The 26,847-nt window shown below is 30.0% G+C and overlaps 1 protein-coding gene across 1 annotated transcript; it reads left to right on the top strand.

Annotated features, from left to right (window-relative positions):
* Positions 1 to 312: 312 nt before the first annotated feature.
* On the top strand, positions 313 to 26,847 carry LOC134722777 (uncharacterized). Its single transcript, XM_063586405.1, has 16 exons — positions 313 to 597; positions 12,714 to 12,860; positions 13,767 to 13,893; positions 14,205 to 14,377; positions 15,290 to 15,437; positions 15,574 to 15,690; positions 17,087 to 17,255; positions 17,736 to 17,767; positions 18,290 to 18,334; positions 18,748 to 18,786; positions 19,373 to 19,411; positions 20,041 to 20,082; positions 21,692 to 21,733; positions 23,107 to 23,148; positions 24,103 to 24,189; positions 25,060 to 26,847. The coding sequence occupies exons 1-16, from the start codon at positions 592 to 594 to the stop codon at positions 25,194 to 25,196; spliced, it is 1,392 nt and encodes a 463-aa protein (XP_063442475.1). The 5' UTR covers positions 313 to 591; the 3' UTR covers positions 25,197 to 26,847.

Genomic DNA, 26,847 nt, shown 5'->3' with positions numbered 1-26,847 from the left:
ACTATCAGTCCAGTATATTGTTTTTACTAAAAGAGTTATCTCCCCAAATAATTGGCTCCCCAAATAATTGGCATTTTGGATAATGCAATAGATTTCTTCTTTGTTCTTTATATAAATAAACAGTGTAACCAATAAATTGCAAATCTGCCTCCAAAGCAGATTAAGGCAATGAACTAGACCGATTGTGTACTGTGATTGTTTAATCCAAGATGACGGTATATATACCATGAATATACCGTAAACGAACCAAGGGGTTCATTAAGAACCAAAAGAATCCTATAGTCAATTCAGAATATATCACGAACGCCCGTTATGTTAGCTACTACTATCAGGAATCTATTAGTGATGTTAGTGTGGTAGTACCACTAACAACGGCCGACTTTCATACTGTACAGTACAGATGTTACCACTGATAGCACTAACAACATATACTTTGATTCCGCTTATCATCCGGATTTGTTTTAGAATATTCAGCATCAGAAGCCATCCAATGAAAGCCTTCCTTGCAATTTAAAAACCATTCCATGGAAGTATAAAAAGCACGAATATTTAATTTTCGACATTTGTTACAGTTTCAGATATACAGTAAAAATGATGGTAACTTAATTAAAGACCTTACACTTCTGATAAATATCATTTACATAATCACTCTGCATATTCATTTATTCTATCAATTTCGAAAAGAAAAGCACAGTCAGCATTGTGCCTTTATTATTTTCTAATTTACCCATTACATAGAACGCATTGACTCATTGTAAAGATTTATCAAAACGTCTCCTAATTGACAATATTCAAATACTTTTTCTCAGATTTTTGTTAAATATGCTGTACAGTATGATAATCAAGGCCTATTAAAATCATTAATAAGATTTTAAAATGATGCAGTCTGAAGTGAAGTTCAAATGAGTTTAGTGTCTTTACTTTCTTATATGTTTATTGATAGTCATCTTTCATAATCTCAGACTTCTCAGTGTGCTGTGTGAAACGGGAGTCCGTTCAGTGACGTTATGATAGATTCGTGTTCGCAATAATGATCAATTCCAGTGTTGAACATGTATAAGGATGGCTCCATGATAAAACTCTTATTCGTTTAACAATATTAATATAAGAATATTGATAAAATTTATATGTCTTAGATAACTAAGGGTTAAATCTGCTTATTATTCGTGCAATGCCATACACGTAATTTTCGTCCGTTGTCGGTTTTTGGGTATTACGGATAACGTAAATCATCTATATCATTTATGCGTTTTATAGACACAGCTAGGTTGACATTTATTTATTTATTTATTTACAAGTTTGATCGTTTATATCAATATACAATGTTATTTCCATTGTTTTATGCAATGTAGGTCTACATATAATATTAATGCTGCAGCTGATTTAAAAAAGATTATGTAAATAAATCGAAAAAAACTTCGGTTTCTTAATAGTACAATCTGAATAAAATTCGGATTTATCATAATTTTCATTCGTATAGTCCTGGACAAAATATTCAATTTCATGATGTTTGGTGTATAATGTGTCTCCCCCAGTTCCACATAGTGCTGTCCAATGGTAATTTTTATAATGGTAAATCCCAGTCCCAAGTGTTTTAATCAACCGTGTCCCACATTTTTAAACATGCACATGTGATGATATATGGTTACGTATAATTTCTATACCGTTTTCATTTATTGACATTACTCCACGGATTGATTCTCAGTAAACGTCATTTTTCCAAAAAAAAAAATCTGCTCAAACCTTTTCTAAAAACAATCTTAAACTTGCAGTGGTGTGAGATTTTTTGCTCTATGTTAAAGGCCTTGTTGTGATTTTGAAATGAAGAACAACAATAAAAGCGTACCGCTGTTCCTTTGATGTGAGATATATGCCCCGTGTTCATGATCTGATTTCTTGTCATGGATTGATTCCCTATCTGCATACATCTGCATGTGCCATGTCAGCAGTATGTAGCTCACGATAAATATTTTAAATATTTTTTATTGTTTTGTTTTGTGGTTGATATCTGTATTATTGAGAGACAATTATTTCTACTCCAGTAATATGAATGTGAGGGGTGTCCTCCCGATTTTCCACATAAAGAAACAGTGAATCCCGATATCTTTACAAATGTAATCATCGATTCCCGCATTCGCGATAACTCGAATTCCAACAAAAAATGAATCCCCAAAGAAGGTACTTCCGCTTATAACAAACTGTATATACTAGGTAGATAGTTAACGTTAATTCAACACTAACATAAAAATTGTTAACAGAACATGTATTATTATTGATACCCCCTCAGCATTCAGTCATAATATTTAAAACTACACATTGACAACTACGGCGATAAGGAATGTACGGTGTCTAGATTATTCGGGTTATGCTATAAAACCGTGCACTTATAAGGGCCCGGTCAGAAGGAACATACCTGAAAGTAGTACATATTTTGAAAAAATAGTTCCTATGCATAGCTGTATATATATAAACAGGTACAATATTTGGTTAACGCATGTATCAAACGAAAGCTTAAGCAATATGGGACCACTTGAGACCTTGTTGAAAGTTTATTATTGATAACAAAAATCTATGAAATTTAAAATAAGAGGGCATATTTTGCCTGCTTCCCAGATTTGTCAATATCCCTAATGGGCCTTGAGATGAGGAACTCAGATGACGTAATTAAAAAAAATAGTCCGCCATACAATTGTGGATGTTGTGATTTTATAAATGAACATAATTGAACAATAAGAACTGTTTTATAGAGCTGTTGCGATGAGAGAGAAATATGTAAATTTAACCTTGACTAAATTTTTAGAAAGGAAAATTTTTTCATTGAATTTCAAGATCATTATCTGGGATTATTTCATGAGGAGAGTGACATTTTTCAACATCTTTTGGGGGTCCCGCAATTTTTAAAAAAAATGTATTTTCACTTGCCACCCCGAAAATTTAACCAGACATGTAGAAATGTTTCAGCTTCGATATGAGCCATCATAAATATTCAAGTAAATGATATGGACTAAGCAACAGGGGAAAATGTTACCATTACCGCCTTTGGAAAATCAATTAAGGATCTTGAACCAGATCAGAAGTATACCTGTTCAAGAAATATAATAAACTTTCAGGGAACCAGTACCTTATCATATGCAATTAAAGAGTGCTGATTTTTTTTAGCACTAGCCAGCAGTTTTGACATGAAATGACTGTCCCTTTGTTTGAACATATATTTGATATATAATAAAGCCTGGTGAAAGTTCATTCGGTTGTTTCGGGATTGTTCTTAAATACTCGGATACATCGGGACTGTTCTATCTCAAAATAATGAAAATCAAGTGAAGGCTGCTTGGAGCTTGCATGCAGCAAAAAAAGTGAAACCTTTGGGGGAACAACGTAAAAGTAGCATGTTCTGATAGAATATTAGACTTAAGTGAAATGTTTTTGACATCTCTTTTGAAAAATGTCAAAATGGCTGCCGTTGATATGGACACAGCAAAATTTGAAAGAAGCATTTACGTCCTTCAACAATGAGAAAAACCAAATGTATAATATTTAGTTCGAATTTGTTTAAAAAATATGAAAAATGAAGCATTTACGGCCATCAACAATGAGCGAAACCAAATGCATTATATTTAGAAGTTGCTTTAAAAAATATGTAAAATGAAGCATTTTCGACCTTCACCAATGAGCAAATAGCAAGTGTTGCTTAATAAGTGTTTCGATGGAAGTCGCGAATTTCTGTATTCTTCCAATTATCATGTCATTGGTCTGTATTCTTTATTTTTGTTTAATTATTCTCTTTAAATTTCTTTATACTTTACCACCCTATTAGCCTCTATTTTTTATATTGGGGTATACAAGCGTATAGTATGCATTTACAGTTTAAGATGCCATAAATAAATTAATATAACATCTGACACTACAAATTCTGTTAATAAGATATTTATTTAGGCGCTCCATATAAATAACATGATAAGAATCAATCAAGTTCATATGGACAGGTTACTTTGACATTTTTCTATAAATAGAGAATCAGGTGGAAGCTGCATGGGTTCTTATTATAAGACATTAATCACGGCCAGGTCAAAAATGTTGCATAATTAGTAAAGGTTGAATCAAGTGCATTTGGTTACTATGCAATTATTCTAAAAATAGTAAAATCACGTGAAGGCCGCGTGGAGTCTGCATGCACAAAGCGTGATAGATATTATTCGGAACCAAATTGCGTTCGGAAATTCTCTTGACTTTTTATTACTTTAACGTATTCCTAATCATTTATTTATTTAGTATATTGATATATAATTAATGAAATGCACATTTATACCCCTGGGGGTTGAAGGCATATACAAACAATACAATACAATATACACAATAGAAAAATTAACATATTAAACATCATATATATAGTGTTAAAACAGTAATATTTATGCAGGCGTTGTGTCCACTCCCCTCAGTGCAAATGACTTTTTAATGAACGGAACAGTAAGCTGCATAATATCAAATGAAGATAGAATTAATTGTAATCTATCTGTTTCAGACAAATTAAAGTATTCTGGACATATATTATTTATATCTTTTTCAAGCTGATTACGTAAAGATTTATTAATTTTACATTTTAAGAAAAAGTGGGTTTCATCTTCAACCGCATTTATATTACAATGTTTACATATTCTATTTTCTCTTTGAATTCTTTTATATCTACCCCTCTCTATTTCCAAGAAATGGTCACTTACACGCATTTTACATAATAATTTTCTATTTTCAAAACTATTTTTAGAAATGTATTTGTCTATTTCATATTTTGTTTTTATTTTACTGTACAAGAATATTTTACTGGTTTCATTAGTTAATTTTAATTTTTCAAAGAAAATATTTTCAAAGCTATCTTTAAGTTCTTTTTTAATATTTTTTGAGAATGAACTCTTCTCTTGTTTATAATTTATATCCTGAATTTTATTTATATCTAATTTACAAGTATTATCGTTTATATCAATATACAATGTTATTTCCATTGTTTTATGCAATGAAGGTCTACTTATAATAGTAATGCTGCAGCTGATTTAATAAGTTTATGTAAATAAATCGAAAAAAACCTTCGGTTTCTTTATAGTACAATCTGAATAAAATTTGGATCTATTATAATTTTCATTCGTATAGTTCTGGACAAAATATTCAATTTCATGATGTTTGATGTATAGAGAAAACGGTAGTATTACATTTTCCCAGCATTAGGTTGGCCTTTTGTGTACCCAAGACAGGGCGTAGGAAGTCAACTTAAGAACGCTGTGATTGGATGCATTAAAGGGTACAAGTTATTTTTTTTATTTATCTATAAATAACTGCAGTGTGTATATTTACAACATAAATTTTAGAACCTATTGAAATATTTTCTAGAGAATTATTCGAAAATATTGCATAATTAGTAAAGGTTCAATCAAGTGCATTTGGTTACTATGCAATTATTCTAAAAATAGTAAAATCACGTGAAGGCCGCGTGGAGTCTGCATGCACAAAGCGTGATAGATATTGTTCGGAACCAAATTGCGTTCTGAAATTCTCTTGACTTTTTATTACTTTAACGTATTCCCAATCATTTATTTATTTAGTATATTGATAGATAATAAAGCCTGACGAAAGTTCATTCGGTTGTTTCAGAATTGTTCTTAAATGCTCGGATACATCGGGATTTTTCAATCTCAAAATTCTGAAAATCAAGTAAAGGCTGCTTGGAGTTTGCATGCAGCAAAAAAAAGTGAAACCTTTGGAGAAACAACGTAAAAGTAGCATGTTCTGACAGAATATTAGACTTAAGTGAAATGTTTTTGACATCTTTTTGAAAAAGGTCAAAATGACTGCCGTTGATAGGGACACAGCAAAATTTGAAAGTGAAGCATTTACGGCCTTCAACAATGAGAAAAATCAAATGCATAATATTTAGTTAGAATTTGTTTAAAAAATATAAAAAGTGAAGCATTTACGGCCTTCAACAATGAGAAAAATCAAATGCATAATATTTAGTTAGAATTTGTTTAAAAAATATAAAAAGTGAAGCATTTACGGCCTTCAACAATGAGCGAAACCAAATGCATTATATTTAGAAGTTGCTTTAAAAATATTATGTAAAATGAAGCATTTTCGACCTTCACCAATGAGCTAATAGCAACTGTTGCTTAAAGAGTGTTTCGTTGGAAGTCGCGAATTTCTGTATTCTTCCCATTATCATTTCATTGGTCTGTATTCTTTATTTTTGTTTAATTATTTTGTTTAAATTTCTTTATACTTTACCACCCTATTAGCCTCTATTTTTTTTTGGGGGGGGGGGGTATATCCGTAAAGTACGCATTTACAGTTTAAGATGCCACAAATAAATTGATATAACTTCTGACATTACAAATTCTGTAATAAGATATTTATTTAGGCGCTCCATATAAATAACATAAGAATCAATCAAGTTCATATGGACAGGTTACTCTGACATTTTTCTATAAATAGAGAATCAGGAGAAAGCTGCATGGGTTCTTATTAGAGGACATTAATCACGACCAGGTCAAAAATGTTGCATAATTAGTAAAGGTTCAATCAAGTGCATTTGGTTACTATGCAATTATTCTAAAAATAGTAAAATCACGTGAAGGCCGCGTGGAGTCTGCATGCACAAAGCGTGATAGATATTGTTCGGAACCAAATTGCGTTCTGAAATTCTCTTGACTTTTTATTACTTTAACGTATTCCCAATCATTTATTTATTTAGTATATTGATATATAATTTACATTGGCTATATTTTCTACATATGAAAACCATGAAAATATACCGTTAGTGCTAAGCCATTTAGATAAACAAAAAGCATCATATAATAAAGGGTTATTTTCATCACTAGAAATTCTTGCTAAGTACTTCAATGATTGTACTTTAATAAAGACATCTATGGGATACTGAGCTAGTTCTGCTCTTGCAGCTATATTGACAGATTGTTTACTAAGCCCAAGTATATATTTGCAAAATTTTAAATGTTGACATAAATACCATTGGTTGACCAATTCATTGAATTGAATAGTTGGAAACTTTGAAGGCAATTTGTACATAATTTCACAGTATGGACACAATTTTATAGATGTGAGATCAGGACTTATATAAACGTCCCTAGTCAGATGGAGAAATATATTCAATAAAATTAAAAGTAATAGTCATCACTCTACAAGTACAAAACAAGTTTAGTTCTGTTACAGACTCATTGACTGGTCGTGGAGATCATCTTTAGAAATAAATAGTTTAAAATGTTGCTATTTAGTGGAGGATCGTGATGCACATATTTGAAATGTAGACAGATGTATGATTTAAGTGTAATGTAACCATAGATGTTACATCTAACTCCGTACATGTAACTGTTATTCTAGTTATGTACATGGAAATGGAGAATTTAGAAAAAAACTATGGATGATACTGGTGGAAAGTTTAAAGAAAAATCATTGTAATTCTTAATATCAAAGTTTTGATGTGATAATGACAACAATAATATAAACTATAACAATAACTTAGTTACTTACTCCAGAAAAAGGCTTGATGACACAGATACTAAAAGATCTAAACTAGAAATCAGTAAAAGATAGAAGAAGAGAAAACAAAAATATATTGCTACACTAAATGGTAAAGCAAACATCCCAATGACACACATTGTATCAAACACCAGGAACAACCATAAAACATGTAGAGACAAATTTTACATATATATCATGTATGCAAGAACAGATACTACAAGTACATCTTCATACCAAACACCATCAGAGATTGGAACATTTTAGACCCACTTATTTTTGAAAACTCAGCACACTCTAAGGATAGCTCCTCACCACTCACAGATCTTATTAGAACCTGATGCTAAGATTAAATTTAGACACTTGACACATTAGTGGTGCATACATTTAAATGTCGTAATGTGTAGCACCTTGACTGATGAAGATGTTTACTGTGGATATTTTTTTTTTTTTTTATTTATATGAATAATTAGACCTCACCCTGTCTGTTTGTCCATATTTCGATCTTGTAAGCGCTACTATTCCTTAATGGATGAACCAATATTGATGAAACTTTACACAATTGTAGTACACAACCTGAAGATGTGCAAGAAGGAAAATATTTCTGGTTGGAATTATTTCAAGGGAGATACATTGTAACTGAATTTACTTAGTTTAATTATAGCAATAAATGGCAACAAGTCTTGTAAGTGTAATTACTCCTAAATGTTTATCAATATTGATGAAACTTTACACAGTTGTTGTACACAACCTGTAGATGTGCACATAGGCGGATCCAATGGGGGGGCTGGGGGGCCGGGCCCCCCCCCCTTTTCATGGGAAAAATTTGGTTGATTATATAGGGAATCACTGCAGCATGACTGGAGCGGGCCCCCCTTATTAAAAGTTCTGGATCCGCCACTGGTGCTTAAAGGAGGATATTTCTGGTCAGATTTTTTCAAGGGAGATAATTGAAATTACTTAGTTTAAAAACCACAATATGTGGCACTAGGTCTTGTAAGTACAACTCCTCCTAGATGGCTGTAGCAATATTTATGAAACTTAACACAGTTCCAGTAAATAAAAAGATAATGTTCATAAAGGAAGATATTCTTGGTCTTAAATATGTAAAGGGGGATAATTTACTTACTTTATATAGATTATATTTAGATGTAGTTATTTTTTTTTTGTTTCCACACACTTACATAGAATATGCAAAGGAGATACAATAAGATATCTCTAATCATTATTTATTTTATATGTTCTTTCAGTTTAATATAGCAGTATTTAAATGTATGTGTATTCCTTTTCTTTAAACTCATCAATAGAAGTTGAACATTCATTCTGTGTCAGAAACCTGTACTGTGTTAAATATTTAATCACAATCCAAATTCAGAGCTGTGTCAAGCTTGAATACAGATTAGTAAATATGCCATACTGCCATGGGGTATCCTTTGTGAGTTGACTCACAGCTTTATGCAATACTCATAATCCATAAATACATTTGTACTACCCACACTCAACTGTGTCCACTCTTTTGAATGCTAGTTTTGAATGCTTAAATCATAATAAGTGGTGCTTTTAACTTTACATTTACATGTTGAAATGTGTTTATTGGTTAAATTACATGTATTGAATGTTTTCCAAATATAAAAATGAATATTTCTAATAGTGTACATGTCATACTTAACTTTCTTAAGACACGATACATGCATGTATCACTTTAACTTTTTACTGATAATCTACAAAATTTTCAGATGTTCATGAAGATGATTTCAGAGAAGATATTGATTTTTATTTGAATGTGTTATAAATGTTCATTACTTTAAGCTACATGTATATCAACACTGAACTGTACATATTATCGCACTTTAAATTTTTATGAATGCACAGGCCTGAATACCTTAATCAGTACAAAGATTAATACAACTACGTACATTTGTGTAATTGTAATTATATATATATATATATAATAATTAAAAATGAATGTGATGATAGCTTAATTTATCTTCAACTTGAAATTAAAGCTTCATTCAAATTTGTTGGGAATATTCAAATGACTAAGATACATGTACAAGTGTATATATGTTCCGGACCATATGAGTATCTGGACCATACGCGTATGGTCATGACCATAAGCTCATATGGTCCGACCATACGGGTATGGTCATGGCCGTACGTGTATGGTCCGGTTTACCAAAACGATGAATATAGAAATCTATAATAATATTTTTTTTAGGTATGACCCTTCGATTTAAAAAAAAATGAGATTTTGATAATGATTTCTTTTAGTTTTTGAGTAAAATGATCGTAATTGTTACACGATTAATTAATTAATTAAATAAAGTGAAGATGAATGACCAAGTGAATTTTACTCACAAACAAATTATATTGACCACAATTAAACATGGTCATTATCAATTTGTCGTACACTATGGCGACTTGGGAATAAAATTTCACCAAATTCTTAGCTAAAATCAACTATTCTGCTCACAGATGTAAAGTCAGCAGGATAAAGTCATTTTTATTCAACAATAACAAAGGAAATAAAACAGAAACGCCCAGATTCAGACAATATATAAAGGAGAGAAGCTTTCAATTTGTATCATGTACCGTTTAATGCAGCTGCAAAAAAGAAGAAAAAAAAATGCAGGAAAACAATGGTTCCGTGTGGAAGTAAATATCACCTTAAACGTACATACCTAAATTCCATTGATGACTTTTTCATTTTCAATTTTCATAATATGTTTAATTGTCTTAATTAATACTTCATAATTCATAATAGCAATTTTTATTTTATTCATTTTGTTAGAATCATGCCTCGATGTAGTAAAACTTTTTTCATTTATAATCGAAAGTACCGATATGGTCCAAATACTCATATGGTCCGACCCGTTCATAACCAAACAAGTATACTCATATGGTCATGACCATACGCATATGGTCCAGATACTCATATGCTCCGGAACATATATATATATATATAGCATTTTCCCTCATCTCTCATCAACTTCCTTGTTCACTCTTTATACATTTATACATGTAGAATCACTTGCCCTTTTTGAAATGACTAAAAGTGGCATTGAATGGAAAAAGAATATGTGAACAATTTAAACTTAAATGAAATACAGAACTTTGCTATAGAATAACTTGTCTGTCTGTTTTTTTTAACTATCTCTCTAGTTTCAGATTTAAGTTCTTTTGAATAACTTTATATTCAAAGTCCAAACAACTTAAAAAGTTAGCATGCATGTTTATGATTTTTAAAAATGTAATTCAAGTACAAAATTGATAGTATTTTTACACTAATTTTTTGGTCCACTGAATATGGAAAGTGAGTGGTATACTCAGTGTGATATTGACACAGATTTAGTCCCCTACAGGTGAAGTTATATGGGACTGTAGAATTTCACTTTGTCTGTTCATCCATCAGTCTGACACTCTGGCTATTTCTGACTTTATTTTTAATTTAAAATTTTAACAATGGAAATACATTTGTGGAGTTGTTTCCCTTACCAGGGTCAAAGAAATAATTTGATATAAAAATGTATACATGTAACTCTTTGTACAACTGTATATACATGACATAAATAATATGAAATTTCTTTTAGAAATAAAAACTTAATCCTTGAAACTTTATTTTAAAAAAAAAAAAACAGATCACTGTTCTTGATGAAATAGTCAATATAATTGAAAAGAAAGGTTATTGTCCATGGGTATAATATCAGTTGATAATACACAATCCATACATAAAAAATACACAGGACAAATCACAAAAGTAAAGGAGAATGTTTTTATTGCTATTCTTCATCTCAAAATCACTCATATTGAGGCCATCAGATAGAGCAAAAATTAATCTGCAATACACTGGACAAATCACAAAAAGCAAAAGAGAACTGTTTTTATTGCTGTTCTTCATCTCAAAGTCATTCATTGTAAGGCCATCAATGAAGAGCAAGAATTAAACTGCAATCTTATGGACCCAAGCACCAGTTTGACAGGAATTGAAGATCACACCATCAATGTAAATATTTAAATGCTCACAAAGCTACAGTGCGAGGACTTACCAGCCAGTCAAGATTGTTAATTTAACCCCAAAAAGCAAAAGAGAACTGTTTTTATTGCTGTTCTTCATCTCAAAGTTATTCATATTAAGGCCATCAATGTAGTGCAAAAATTAAACTGCAATCATATGATGCACCCTAGCACCAGTTTCACCGGAAATGAAGATCACACCACCACTTTGTATATATATTTAACTGGTTGAAGGTCAAGCCTACAGTGGAATAATTATATGAATTAGTTATATTAAACTGGTTTGAGAATAATTCTTGTCAGAATTTTTTCAAGGAGATAATTGAACTGGTACTTAATTTAAATATAGCAATATGTGGCATCAAGTCTCTTAAGCACAACTCCTCCTTAACAACTGGATCAATATTGATGAAATATTTGGAGTTAACAAAAACATCAAAATCTAATGAATATTGGCCCTGCTTTGCACTTAAGACCAAGATGCAGAGACTTTTTTTGAAAATTCTTGTTCACTATTGCAAGGTGACACCATGACAGTACATTTTTATTAATCTGATCCTATATTGCAAAAAGTGCATCAAATCTTATAACAAGGTTAAAAACAAAAACATCAAAATCTAAAGGATGGAATGATGTTTGCTTCAGGTTCAGTGTCTTGTCAGATTCATATTCATACAAAGAACAGATCAAAAGTTGAAACTGGAAATAAAATCTGTGAAAAATATAAATTGTGAAACAATTATTAATGACTTGGGTTAGCATTATCTGCATGAGAAAAATGGTGGGTAAAACCTCAGCTTTACAGCTCATAAACCTTCCATGTGAATCACATTTTTGTACAACAATGCCATGGTTTAAAAAGAGACAGACAAACAATACTTCACTAAACACAACATAGAAAAACTAAAGACTGAGAAACACAAACCCCCACCAAAAACTGGGGGACCTCAGATGTTGCTCCAGAAGGGTAAGCATAATTCTTGCTCTACATGTGGCACATGTGGCACCCATTGTGTTGTATTCTTTTTGTGACTTTATGCAATAATTAAAGTTTACATTAGACAGAACATTTTGTGATGCAGCTCTTTTTACTCTTACTAAGACAAGTATTTTAATAAACGCAAACTCCAAACATCTTTTATTTAATATCATAAAGTTTTACTTAGTAAATGCATCCATTTTAGAAGAGATCAAGAGAAGATTATTCACATAATATGAATGTGAAGTTGGAGGAAGCCTGGAAAGGGGGAATGAAGTATGCCGGAAAAAGATGTAAGGATGAGATAGAGGAAGTTGCCAATTCTTTGGCAATTTCAACAGAGAGGGTCAAGGTAAATACTAGAATTTTATACATAATTCTTTCAGGCAGTCTTTTATGATTAATGCATCAATTAGATATGCTAATTTAGATTATTTTTAACACAATTTGCCTTTTGAGGCATTTTGAAAATAGTAAGAGAGAAAATCTTCAGAAAATAAAAGTTACATCTGATCAAACAAAATGAAATCTACCAATCATTTTATTTTTAAAATATCATTTGTTCACAAAGTAGTGTGTAATTATATGCTTTAATGTACTTTAAAACCTGTTTGTTCAAGATAAGTATGTAGCAAATTACAAAAGTGCAATTTCCTTTTTTCCAGATAATTTAGCTTTTCAGTTTTTTAAGACTATTTTTTGTTTCATTTTTTTCATGATTTATATATTGACTTTATATTTAGAATAAAGGTTAGTTAGTAAAAACACAAATGACAACAATGGTTAGCCATTTGTTTGGATTATACTGAACAGACAATCATATTTCTCTCTCATGAATAGTCAATCAATTTTAATACAGCTTATTTTTAAATGCGCTTATTGGTCAAAGAATAACAACTATTAATGGCAGTATTTAACTAATCATCAATTTTAAATTTACCCAAAAAAAAGTTTTTTGTGACAGCCTGTAATTTGTAAAATAATTAAGTATATGTTTTTCACTATTTAAGAGTTATTCACATTTCACTAAGTGACAACTTTATTTGTTCACATTGTATAATATTTCATGTAAAAAATTAACATATATATGAGTATCTTATCCGTTACATGTATTTGCTTATTCCCCGTTTCCATTCTTATTCAATTGTCATAAGATTCATCTTTCAAAATTAGTTTCTTTATACTTAGTTTATTAATTATATACTGTATCTACCTTATTACTTCCTGTCAATGTGAATTCAGTTTAAAAATATTTAAGGAATGGATTGGCAATAGAAATGCCAAAGAAAGACGAGAAAATGGAGAGGGTAAACCTATGAAAAGAAAGGCAGCAATAACAACAGGGACCAATTCCTATGCCTTGTTTGCTAAAACAGTTAAAAGGGGTTTGTTTTTAGTTTCTTTGTTTTTTATATTGTTTTTTGGCTTTGAACATAATAATGTTGATTATTTTAGACGTTTACATTTTTTGTTAAACCATATATATAATTTTAGCAGCATTGCAAGAAACACATTTTTCCCCAGTAGAACCAACTTTTACACTTATAAATTTACTAAACATATTCAACGGAACATAAAAATAACAGACAAATTGCATTTATTTACGGCTAAAAACAAAATTTGTCTGCACATAATTATGTATCTAAAAATTTGACATCTTAATTCTGAACTGAAAGGACTTGTTTATTTATTTCAGGAACAATGGATGGTCCCACATATTGCAAACATATTGCAAATGAGTGGGGAAAATTGGACGAGAGAGAAAAGGAGGTCTTCAGGGAAGATGCACAGCAGATTAGGCTTGATCCCTATAAAGGAAAGCCTAGGGAGGCTGTGATATCAGCACAGCTTAACATTATTGGCCAGGCTGTAAGTGTTAATTATTTTAACCTTCAGCAATTATAAGGGTACCATTTTGTTCTGTGTTGCCTATCGATTTCAACTGTATAATATTAACTGTTATTATTAGAAATCCTAATAAAATAGATAGTCTGATTATAACAAGCTGCTAAATTTATCAAAAATTGAACAGAAACACTTACGCAATTGAAAATATGGATTACCTGAATGAGTTGTGTTATTTAATAAATTGAGAATGTATCCATGCATATAGCATGCTGGCATATTAAGTTAAAAAGGGACATAACTCTAGAACCAAAAAAGTCAATCCACCCTAATTCAAATGTGTTGTGGTAATATGTGTCATCCATTTGATTAAGGCAAATAGAAGTTAGAGAGAGATGGAATTCTATTAAGGTCAAACATAGATTGCAACTATCTCAGAGTAGATCAGTAAATTAAAATAATTATAAGGTTTTGAATTATCAAACCTCTTTTAATAATAGCTTAATTCACTTAAGTTGATTTTAAATTTTGCAAATCTATATATAGGTACAAGTAAAAATGCAAACTTGAATATCACAATTATTTTTTACATTGAGGTTAATCCTTTGTTGTATGAAACTTATTTTCACAACAAAACTATTGGGTGAAACAAGATTTCTTCTTGGTCAGATTTTGTTAAAAATGTTTTACTGTAACACAGCCATTTTACCGTGTTGTCCTGTATAGATTTGGGAACAGAACCTCTTTGGTATACTAAATTTGTTGTATTTATTTTTCAGTTATTTCAGCAATGCCAAAGTATTTTTTTCAACCCCCACCCCACCAACCCCCCAAAAAGGCAATAATCCATCATTAATGAATGAAAAGGCCTCAGATATTCATTTTAATTCTATCCCAATGATCATAAAATTTACTGATTTATACATGTATTTTCAGTGTCAAACTTTGAATTCCATTGGATATGCAGTTTGTGGATTAGGCTGTGATAGGGAGAAGGAGGCAGCACCTGATTTCTTTGGTACACAAGATGCTGCCCCATTTTTTGATTTTGACCTGCAAGAGAAATTTATTTTGTTCGTTTCAGGTAAAATTTATTACATTTATCATATTTTTTTCGATTTATAAGTAATATTTTGACCTTACCTAGTTTGAAATATCAATAATATGTACCTGTGACCTAATGGATCACACTTTATGTTTATTTTTTTATTACAATGTAGGTAATTTATTTCAGGAAAAAAAAATTAAAGCTACAAAACCTGATCAAACTATCTGCAATGAAGAAGAAAAGAAAGAGCTAAGACAGCTTGTAAGAAAGCATTTTAATGCAGCTTGGGGTATGTAAGTTAGATACAGTCAAAAGTTTTACAAATTTTAGGTGTTTAATAAAAAGAATATGACTCTCTGTTGATGTATTTTTGAGTTCATTTATACTATAACAGTGAAGCCAGTCAGCACTGAGGTTAATGTGAGTTTGAATCTCACTTATGCTGGGAACTTGACTACAATCTCAATTGACTAAGATAATCAGTTTTTCTATCGAAGGTCGATGGTTTTCTCTGGGTACTACAGCTTCATCCACCACTAAAAACTGACCGCCAGGAAATAGCCCAAAAGGGGTGCTTAAAAGAGGCATTAAAACACCAAAAATAAATAAATAAAAAAATACTATAATAGTGATCACTCCTCAAATAGCTTAGTTGAAAAAAATATTTGAACAAACATTTATATACATGTACTCAGCATTTGTAGAAACCAACCAATTGTAACCTACTGCAATTTACATGCACCTGTTATAAGTCAAGAGCATGTTGTTCAGTGGGTGTCATTTATTGTTACATATATTGAAACATCATAAGAATAAAAGCAGAGGCAAACAAAATGTATTATATCACATGAAAAAAAAAATAATACATCAAGTGATAGCTAGTAGACATAAGTACATTTAAGAAAAAGAGAAAAACGTAAAATCAAATACAAGATGAGATATATAGATTCTACCACTGCATCGAGTGTAATACGATATTTATCCACTCGAGACAGTTAAATTTTCAAATTTAAAACACGAGGCTTGCCGAGTGTTTTAAATATTTAAAATTTAACTGTCGAGAGTGGATAAATATCGTATTACACGAGATAAAGTGGTGGAATCTGTTTCTCTAATGATTTTTAGACGAAATTTAGTCAAAATGGATACTTTCTTTACAATGTTCTGCAAAAAATTGTGTTCTTTATATAAGACGTCATCAGGCATGGTCGCCTTTTTTCATGACGTCACAATAGAGAATTCTAGGGAAAGCAAGAAAATGTGACGTCATAATTAAATTTCGACCAATGAAGTACTGAGATCAAATGAACCACACGTTGATTAAATTTTGATAATCAATGGGTTGGGAAAGGGATAAATTGCCGAAGAATTAGAGAAAATAGAAATAAGACACTAAGAACAATTACCAAAAATTTAGTGGAAAATAAGAAAGAGAAAAAACACTAAAGACTTAACAATAAATGCTTGATATTTGTACAAGATATTCAAATTAGTTGGGGTTTTAGTTAACAAAAATAAATCATGTATTAATCTATTTTCAAAATCTTCAAACAGATATGTGTGAAAGCTTGATTGGATCAGGAAATGTTACTTTTGAAATAAAAAAAACCCAAATTATATTATAAATCGAAAATATATAATAAAATAAACAAAATTATAAATGTTATTCTTATATTCTACTTTAGCCATTTCAACTAAATTGGCAACCCCAGTTCCGTACAAGGAAATTACAGCAGGGAATATATTGGTAGAAGTTGAAGGATTGCCAGAGGGCATTACTTTGAAGGACCCATCATCATATGGAAAAGAGACTCTGAAGGAGTTGATTAAAACAGAGATGAAATTTCAGATCAGGTATTAAATAAATATAACTTCTATAAAACTCATATTTTGAGTTCACTTAACACAAAGCGTAGAGTGAGCTTTTAACATGATTTCTTGAACATTTATATAACAAGTTAATGTACAGTTATATTTTATGATGATATGAATTTTACAGTTCTTAAGCACTTAAGTTTTATTGATATTGTCGTGTGTTTTTATATTCAAAATAAAAGTACATTTTGTTAAGAGTTTTTTTTAAAGTATTGATTGCTAGTATTTATTTTGTAAAAAGAAATAGAAATTAATGGCTTAGAACATATTAAAATGGTAAAAAAAAAGGATTGCCAATCTTAAAAAGTCACTTAACATATTGCAAAACCTATTTAAATGAAACCTAACAACTTTGTCAATTTTCAAAACAATGAACAAATAATATATACAATTGACAGTGATCAAAATTAAGTCATTGCAAAATTTGGACACTTGTTTTATTATGTTTTGCTTTCATAGGAATAAAGAACTAACAGAAGATGTTGTGAATTGTAAGTAATGATTATATATCAAAGAAGAAGGTATAATAAGGCTATGTAATTGGCCCCTAGGAAAACAAATCTACCATTTTTATATGAAATCATCAATATTCTCTAAATAGTCTTCAAATTTTTTAAGGATTGCTAGATACCAAAATAAAAAATGTTAAATGTTCATAAGACTGTCAGACATAATTTTTTGTATATTTTATTTGTTTTTGCTTGTCAGTTTGCAATTTGGTTTCAATGTTATTGAAATAGCTGAGTCCAATAAACTGCATTATTTACTGCCCAAAAGACCACATTATTTAGAACTGTTCATTCATGTTTTGAGACCATGAAATACATATTATATAAAATTGAATGAAATCAGGTAACATCAAGGCAAAAAAAAAAAAAAAAAACACTTAAAAAAACTAGTTTTCAATGTTCTTCAAAAAAAAATATTAAAAAGAGAAAACAAATTACATATTTTTCAATTGAATCATAAACTATTAATAACAATCAAGATTAATATATTTAATTGATTTTCAGCAAATGGAGACACTGTTGAAAATAAAGCATCAACATCAGGGGAAGGTAATTTATACTTTTAATTTTCAGATAACCCTCTCTGACCTAAAGTAACATCTCAGGTCTGTCATCAGTTGGTCGACAACATCTGTTGTCATCTGTTGTTGTATGCAAAGTTTTACAAAAATCTTCTCCATTGAAACTACTGGGCTAAATTGAACCAAAATTTGAATTAAATCACCTTTAGATTGTCTAGTTTTATAAATATATCTTATGAACCAGCCAACTAACTAAGATAGCCATAGAACATAGGGTTAATATGCAGATTTTGACCTATGTTTCTTAAAATTATTTATAGCAAATCGGACAGGGTATTTGTAGATTAAATTTTATACAGCAAGGTTTATATTTGAGAAGAAATACAATACTGAGAACTTTCCTAATTTTCTTTTGTCTCAAAAGTATTTTTTTGATTTCAGATGTAGAAAAAAGAAAATCAAAAGGAAAGAGTAAAGGAGGTATTGTATAATCAGTTAAAATCTAAAATTAAAAAAAAAAACATGAACAGAAAGCCTAACAGCAATTCATAAAAATCAGCAGCAGCTTGAGATCTATAATAGTGTTAAATTTTCAGATAAATATATATATTAATTAACCCAAGCTTCTTTAAGGTTGATATTAACGATTCTTTTAGTTGTTGATTACTAGTATCTTGAATATAATGAGATGAACTATTAACAGAGAAAATTATAAGCCAAATAGAATATTAAAATAAATCAACATTACCAAATTTCCAATATAAAGCCTAAAAAGGAGTTATTGCCCTTTTATGACAAATTCCACAAGCTCTTATGACACATTTAAATCAAATACACATGAGTTATCATTGATATACAATTCATACAATTCAAAGTCTCTATTCATATCTATGCATATAGGTTTCTATACTTAGTTTCAAGATCATCTTTGTATTTTTGCACATTTTTTTTATAATTTTTAATGGTTATCAGTTTTTCAAGACAAAAAGATTACATTACTGAGAATTAACTGAAGAAATATACTTTTCTATTTTTCTGTTGTCTCAGAAGTAATTTATGATTTCAGATGTGAAAAAAAGAAACCTAGAAAGAGAGAGCAATGGAGGTATTGTATAAAATCTGAATTAGTGACAAATTAATGTTTGACTGGTATATATGAAGTAGAAAAAAAGGATATATGTTGTATATAATTTCTTATCTGACTTCCCTATGCTGATATCACCCTGCTCAGGTAGGAAAATCCTGTATCGTGTTTGTTACATCTTAGCCAGAGTTTAATAGTGATGTCACAATGTTTCAGCCATCGTTATTTAAAATGGATGTCACAATGCTACAGCCAGAGTTTTCACTTCTTTGCAGACGGCTTAAATCATCAAAAACAGTGTGATTTGACCTATAAACTTACGTGCTTAAGAAATCAAATTCAATAAACAATAATCAGGTCTTCTGCATATTGATATATTTAAATATCAGCTGCAAGCCACAATATAAAGCAATTTGGCGATTGATAAGATGTGGTATGATTGCCAATGTTACATCTCTTCATTCAAAACAAAAGATCTTGAACATTGAGTCTTACCCCACAACCAGTTGCTGTTAACTATCTGAATACATACAACATATTATCTTATACTATATAGTCCTATTTATCAAAGAACAGATAATCAAAATTATTAACTTTCAAATTGGAAACGCTTATTAAATAATATGTTGTTTTGTTTATATTTTTTACAGTTAGCAAAAGTAATGTATTTGAAAAACCAGGATGTAGCACTGGTAAGCTATATTTTTTTAATACTGAAACAGTTGAAACAAAATATTACATCTTTGAGTTGATCCTCTTCTATAAAGCAGATGTGATAATTTTTTTCAATTTTAAATGATGCTTAGCTTCATATTATATAATAAAAGAAGATGTGGTGTGATTGCCAATGAGACAACTCTTCACAAGAGACTAAATTACACAAAAATTACCAACTGTAGGTCACTGTATGGACTTCAACAATGAGCAAAATCCATCCAGCATATAGTCAGCTTCAAAAGGCCCTAATCCCAACCCTCCCCTAACCTGGGACATTGGTGTAACAGTACAACATAAGAATAAACTATAAAAATCAGTTGAAAAAAGCTTAACTCCGATCATATGGATACAAATAGAAATACATCTAACAAATACACAGAGTGGATGTGGCTGACTACTTATACATTCCAACAACATAAAGACTATGTACAGATCTGACAGTACTCACAGTTACAGACAGCTAGTTCAAAGCCACTAACAACTAATAAAAAAATCATGCATCTAAGACTAAATTATCAATCATTACACATCCAACATCCAATGGATTTAGTGTCAAGACGTCATAAACAGTCAGAGAAAAACATGACCTTGTGCAACGCCAAGAAACAGGTAAAGACAGATTGTAGATCCATAAATGTGCATATGTATATAATATTAATATTAAGTTTGCTTTTAATTTATTGATAACAAAATCAATATAAATACCAATACACATTGTTGGGCTGTTATTTAGAGTCATTATACATTATACATTATATATATATATATATACTAGAACACACCCGTGATATCGCGGGTCCGTGACTGAATTAAAGTATATAACTATCTGCAAGCCTTATTTTAGTATTAGTTTTGACACCTGATAAAGTCATGCCGATTATAAGATACACAGTTGTCTCTGCTTTCAAATATGTCTGTTTGAACCCGTCGAACTGGAACTTATCAATTATTGGTAATATTAATTATTTGAAAAACAAAAGGTCCTAGAATGGAGTATTTCTTTATCACAGCATTGTCCTATATTAGTTATAAATAAAGTTTAATTCTTTAATTAGCTGTTTTACGTCATGCCCGCTAACAAATTGAAAACTGTACCTATACGCCTAATGTTTAGTCCAGATTTTTAGTATTCGTATTCTTATCTTAGAAAGTCTTACTGATTAAAATACTACAATGGGTAACAATTTGACAATTAAGTAGTGTGAACCCTGTGATTATGACCCGTGTATATAGCATATTAATCATGAATACACCGTTTGGTGGTGTGCCTGTCAGATGCAGAACATACAGATAAAGTAATAAGTAACTGGTGAATATACTATTGGTATCGGTATCGGACTCAACCCGGAACTTCCTAATTATTCGCAATATTAATTACGTGGAAAACAAAAGAGCCTGGAGTGGTGTAATTTTTAATCAACACCTTTGTACTATATTAGTTATACATAATGTTGAATTCTTTGATTCGTCGTTTTTACGTGATGACGGCTGACAAATTGGACCTCGTAATTTTAGTATTATAGATACATATGTCTGTGTCATTGTTGCACTTAAAATTATATAAACAAAACTAAATATTTTCAGATGTAAACAAAAGAAAAAAAGAATATAAGAAAAGCAATGGAGGTGAGATTGATGATTTTCACTTTTAAAACTGTTTAGGATATGTGGTTCTTTAAAGATTAAAAAATGTATATAAGATGTCATATAAAACTATCTTTATAATTTCCCACGGTTAGATAGTATAGTGGGAAATTACTGTACTAACGGTACTAGTGAATACTATTGATACGGGAACTTTGTAGTACACGTATGATATATTTATATCACGTGATAAGTGGAAATATTTCCCTCGTTGGTCACTTCTAGCCAAGCATCAGACTGGACAACAGTGAAATAAAGTTCTTTTTCAATTAAATGTTTTACTCTATTTTGTATTTAGTAGGATTTATATATTTTACTAAAGAGAAAGTTAATTTATTACTTTATGATATACCAATAATTATTTTATTTACTGTCCAAGTAAAACTCTCGAGACATTCCTCCGAACATTGGGGTTTGGACACAGGTTTCCGACATTTTCCACTTTATTTAAAATGTAGTCTTTTTGACTACATGTTAAATGGAGTTTGACCAAGTTAACTCGTTTTTGTTGGTTTTTCCTGGCCAGCGAGATCGTTGATGACAGAGTAAAATATTTTTGAACACAATTTACTTATTAATAATGTAGTAAATTCTTGAATGAAATATAAATTTATTATGCATTGATAGTTAAATGCTTTATGTATATTGTGTTTATCAATTATATTTATATTAATAAAATCGGGGTCCACCAGTATTGCTGGGCTATCGGCTATATATATAGTTTTTAGTATTTATAGAGATGCCAAGAAATAGTATTTATTAAAGTTGATACTATAAAGTATATAAGGGCTTTTCCAGAAAAACACACATGGGACAGGGGATAGGCAAAAAAACAACCCCAAAACACTAAAGTAGATATACTGCATATAGGGTATCTTATAAAGTTTATAAGGTTTTTGTAAAAACTAGATTGTTTAAGATATCTGACATGAGACATCTTTTATTTCATTTTAAATTAGATGAAATTTAAACTTGCCATTGGTTTAGTGTGGTACCCAACACTACAGGGAGATAACTCTTTAAAAAATTAGCTGAACATTTTAATCACTTACTATTAGTTGAGAGAAATTAAGCTTCTCAATGATCAAAATTAGTGTTTGTCAAACTGCTACCAAACCAGTCAAATTATTGCCGTAAATTGTGTGGTTCAAATTCCTCAAAATTTTTATATTTTTATCAACATGTCAAAGTAGATATTTTGCCCAAATTTTATGAAAACAAACGAGCCAATTTTATTTTAGTTATGGTGTTGGGTACCACCTTATACAGCAAATATGTTGTATTCCAAAGCTTCTCTACATATTTGCAAAAAAATTATGAGATTCTTGGGTCTAATGAATAATATATATTTTCAGAAGGAAAAAAAGAAAAGCAAAAACCAGTGGAAAGTCAAAGAGGTATTGTTTAGAATATTTCCATGTCCCACCTACGATAGAAGAGGGGCATTATGTTTTCTGGTCTGTCGATCTGTCCCATGTCAGGTTAAATTTTTTGGTCAAGGTAGTTTTTGATGAAGTTGAGGTCCAATCAACTTGAAACTTAGTAAACATGTTCCCTATGATATTATCTTTTTAATTTTAATGCTAAATTAGAGTTTTGACCCCCAATTTCACAGTCCACTGAACATAGAAAATGATAGTGTGAGTGGGGCATCTGTGCACTATGGACACATTCTTTTTTCTTTTAAAGCTTTAATAGAACATCTATACTTAAAATTGTTTTTCAATCCCTCCCTCTAACCCATCTCAATTTTTGTCTATTTCCTATTATGACTTACAAATATTTCTGTAGAATAATTTACTTCTTTTTTATGCCCCACCTACAATAGTAGAGGGGCATTATGTTTTCTGGTCTGTGCGTCCGTTCATTCGTCCGTTCGTTCGTCCGTCCGTCCGTCTATTCGTTCATCAGGTTAAAGTGTTTGGTCAAGGTAGTTTTTGATGAAGTTGAAGTCCAATCAACTTGAAACTTAGCACACATGTTCCCTATGATATGATCTTTCTAATTTTAATGCAAAATTAGCGTTTTGACCCCAATTTCACGGTCCACTGAACAAGGGAATAATAGTGCGAGTGGGGCATCTGTGTACTATGGACACATTCTTGTCAATCCCTTATTTATCCTCTATCAATATAACATTATTATGAAAAGCTTTTATTTTGAAATGTAGCAATTTTCCTTAAGCCATGCAGGTTTAGAATTAAATATTTACTCTTGAAAATTATAAATTTAAAATGAATATGAAAGTGGCTGCTGGATAAGTATCTCAGTTGGTCCATTTGATTACAATAAATATATATCTATTCATTATGATGTATAAATATAATATTAATTGTTACATCTTCATATAGGTGTAGAGTTATCATCAGAAGATGTGGAGATGTTAAGTCCTCTCTTATTAGATGAATCAACACAAGAGTTGGTTAACCCTACAGAAGGTTTTTATCTTTTTAGTTTTAAATTAATTTTACTTAACAAATGTCTTCTTAGAGTTATTGCCCTTTAAAGACAATTTTACTGAATTAGTTCATCATGTTTGGTAACTTTAAAAAATCTTCTCCTCTGAAAAAATAAAAGACAAATAATGATAAACGAAGCTTTAAATTTTGATGAACATTTTAATCTTTTATCAGATAATGAAAAATTTATATTTTTATTTAAGAATGAAAATGTTTCGCATATAGTTGCCAAAACCTGCAACAGTATTTTAATACAAAGAAATCGTATTTTATATCAATAGTTCTATGAAGAAAAAAAATTGTTTTAGTTTGAATTGTGTTCATTTTATATGATGTTATGTATTTAAATGTATGTATATATAAACTTGTCTTAAACAGTCTCTCATAAATCTTTTTTGATTGGTGCATACAATGCAAATGTTTTATATGTTTTATATGTTACTATGTCAATATGTTATGTTTGTATGTGGTGATACTATAATAAAATTTTGAATCTGAATCTCAATCTGGAAAACAGGTCTTCTAATTAAAGTCTGTGATAACCTTCTGATGACTGACATCTAGCATATTTACATTGACAAACAATTAACAAAAGCAGGCATTGAAAACACTTTTTTTACTTGGGATATCATGCATACTGTGGTCTGTGAATCTCAGAACAAATACCTGATGGAAGATAATAATTTAGAATTTTATATTAAAAAATATATATGAGTTTTCTCTAAAACAAGTATATGAATAAAAGTTTAATACAATAAACTAACCATTAAGTTATTTTTTTAACCTGTTTGCCTTGTTATTTATATTTGTCTTTTCTTGATAATAATTTATAATTTCTTTTATCCTCAGATGAACTGTTTGCCATCGAAAATGTGTTGAAAACCCGTGTGAGAAAAGGGAAAACAGAAGCCCTGATCAAATGGGAAGGCTTTACTAAACCAACATGGGAGCCTCAAACAAACATTAAAAATAATGTGTCTTTGTAAAATTAATTTAGAATTAATTTTTATATTTGTAATGATTATTTAAAAAAGGCAGTAGCTATGAAATTATTTTTTTGGTGAAAGATTTGAAATAAAAGTACTAAAAATATGAATGAAAATATATAAGATTCATATCATTTTAGGTATCTGGAAAACTTAATTAACAGTTAAAATGCTTTTGCCTGTTTCACAATCATGTGTGATGGTAATTTGAAACAATTACAATAATGATTTATGATTTTTATTCTCAATCTAATATTTAACAGCCAGATTCTAGTTCTGAATCATCTATCTAGGCATGAGTACTTGTTTGGTCTGTCTTCATTATATGAATATGGACAGACATAAATTATGGGAAATAATGGATTGAATTCTGCAACTAAAAAATGAATTTTCATGGTGAGAACCTTATGTAATTAAGAGACCAACTTGTAGTCTAACTAATTATATTCTTTTAAAGAAATGGAAACTATTTTTTTAAAAGAAATCGTAGCTTCTGCCTCTTTAAATAAGTAATACTGTATAATAATGATGTATGTTTACAAAATTTTATTTTCATTATTCCAATTTTTGGGGTGAACAAATAAGCAAAATACTCACTTTAGTGTGAAACAAGATTTTGTGATGGAATTCAATGTTTGCCATACCATAGTTCACCCAAAGGTAATTTATGACAGTACCTTATGACAGTACCATTGAAGTAATAGAATGAGATTTTATGACAGTACCAATGATGTAATAGAATGAGATTTTATGACAGTACCATTGAAGTAATAGAATGAGATTTTATGACAGTACCAATGAAGTAATAGAATGAGATTTTATGACAGTACCATTGATGTAATAGAATGAGATTTTATGACAGTACCATTGATGTAATAGAATGAGATTTTATGACAGTACCATTGAAGTAATAGAATGAGATTTTATGACAGTACCATTGATGTAATAGAATGAGATTTTATGACAGTACCAATGAAGTAATAGAATGAGATTTTCCAGTATATTTTTGCTATGAATAGGTTTACTATTTGTTAAAAATACTCCTTTGAAAAGATGAAATTCTGTATAAAGTCAATAGTTAATTGGACATCCAAAGTGAACAAGGGCAAGTTCATTATTTGAATAATTGAACACACGGTATGGAAGGATAAATTAGTTTTTCATAGAAAATCTTATCCATGTCAAAGTAGCATCAATTAAGAATCATACAGATTGTACTAATTTTAATCAATACAATGAGTTGAATTTTTTGCAGATAAATTCTGAAATACCTTTAACATACGTTTACGCAAGTTATTAAAAACAGTTGTCCTATTAAAAAAAAATCTATTTTTCACTATAATTTTGCTGTTATAATTCCAATTAAAGGCAAATGAAAGCAGAGGTCTAATAAAGTTACAATTTAACCAATCTAGTACTTTTTTTATTATTAAAGGGTAATTTGATTATATTTAGGCAAGATTAATTTACCTCACAAAATCTGGTCATGGTCTAAGTAAGCAAAAACGAGGATGAACTGAATTGGTAGTTCACAAAACCATGACAATATTTTTTAAGAAATAACACAATTTATGTATTGGAACCTAGAAAACTATTCATTTAATTTGTACTTTGGTTTCACTTTTACAGTTTTCTGCAAGGTTATTATTGT

Source organism: Mytilus trossulus, chromosome 6 (assembly GCF_036588685.1).
Source record: "Mytilus trossulus isolate FHL-02 chromosome 6, PNRI_Mtr1.1.1.hap1, whole genome shotgun sequence".
Taxonomy (NCBI): domain Eukaryota; kingdom Metazoa; phylum Mollusca; class Bivalvia; order Mytilida; family Mytilidae; genus Mytilus; species Mytilus trossulus.
This window is presented reverse-complemented; position numbering and strand designations above follow the sequence as displayed.

What these genes read in the sequence shown, in the direction of transcription:
- LOC134722777 (XM_063586405.1), top strand. An exon ending in AACAGAAGATGTTGTGAATT is followed by an intron (nt 17,768 to 18,289) that starts GTAAGTAATGAT and finishes ATTGATTTTCAG; the next exon opens with CAAATGGAGACACTGTTGAA. An exon ending in AGAAAGAGAGAGCAATGGAG is followed by an intron (nt 19,412 to 20,040) that starts GTATTGTATAAA and finishes TATTTTTTACAG; the next exon opens with TTAGCAAAAGTAATGTATTT.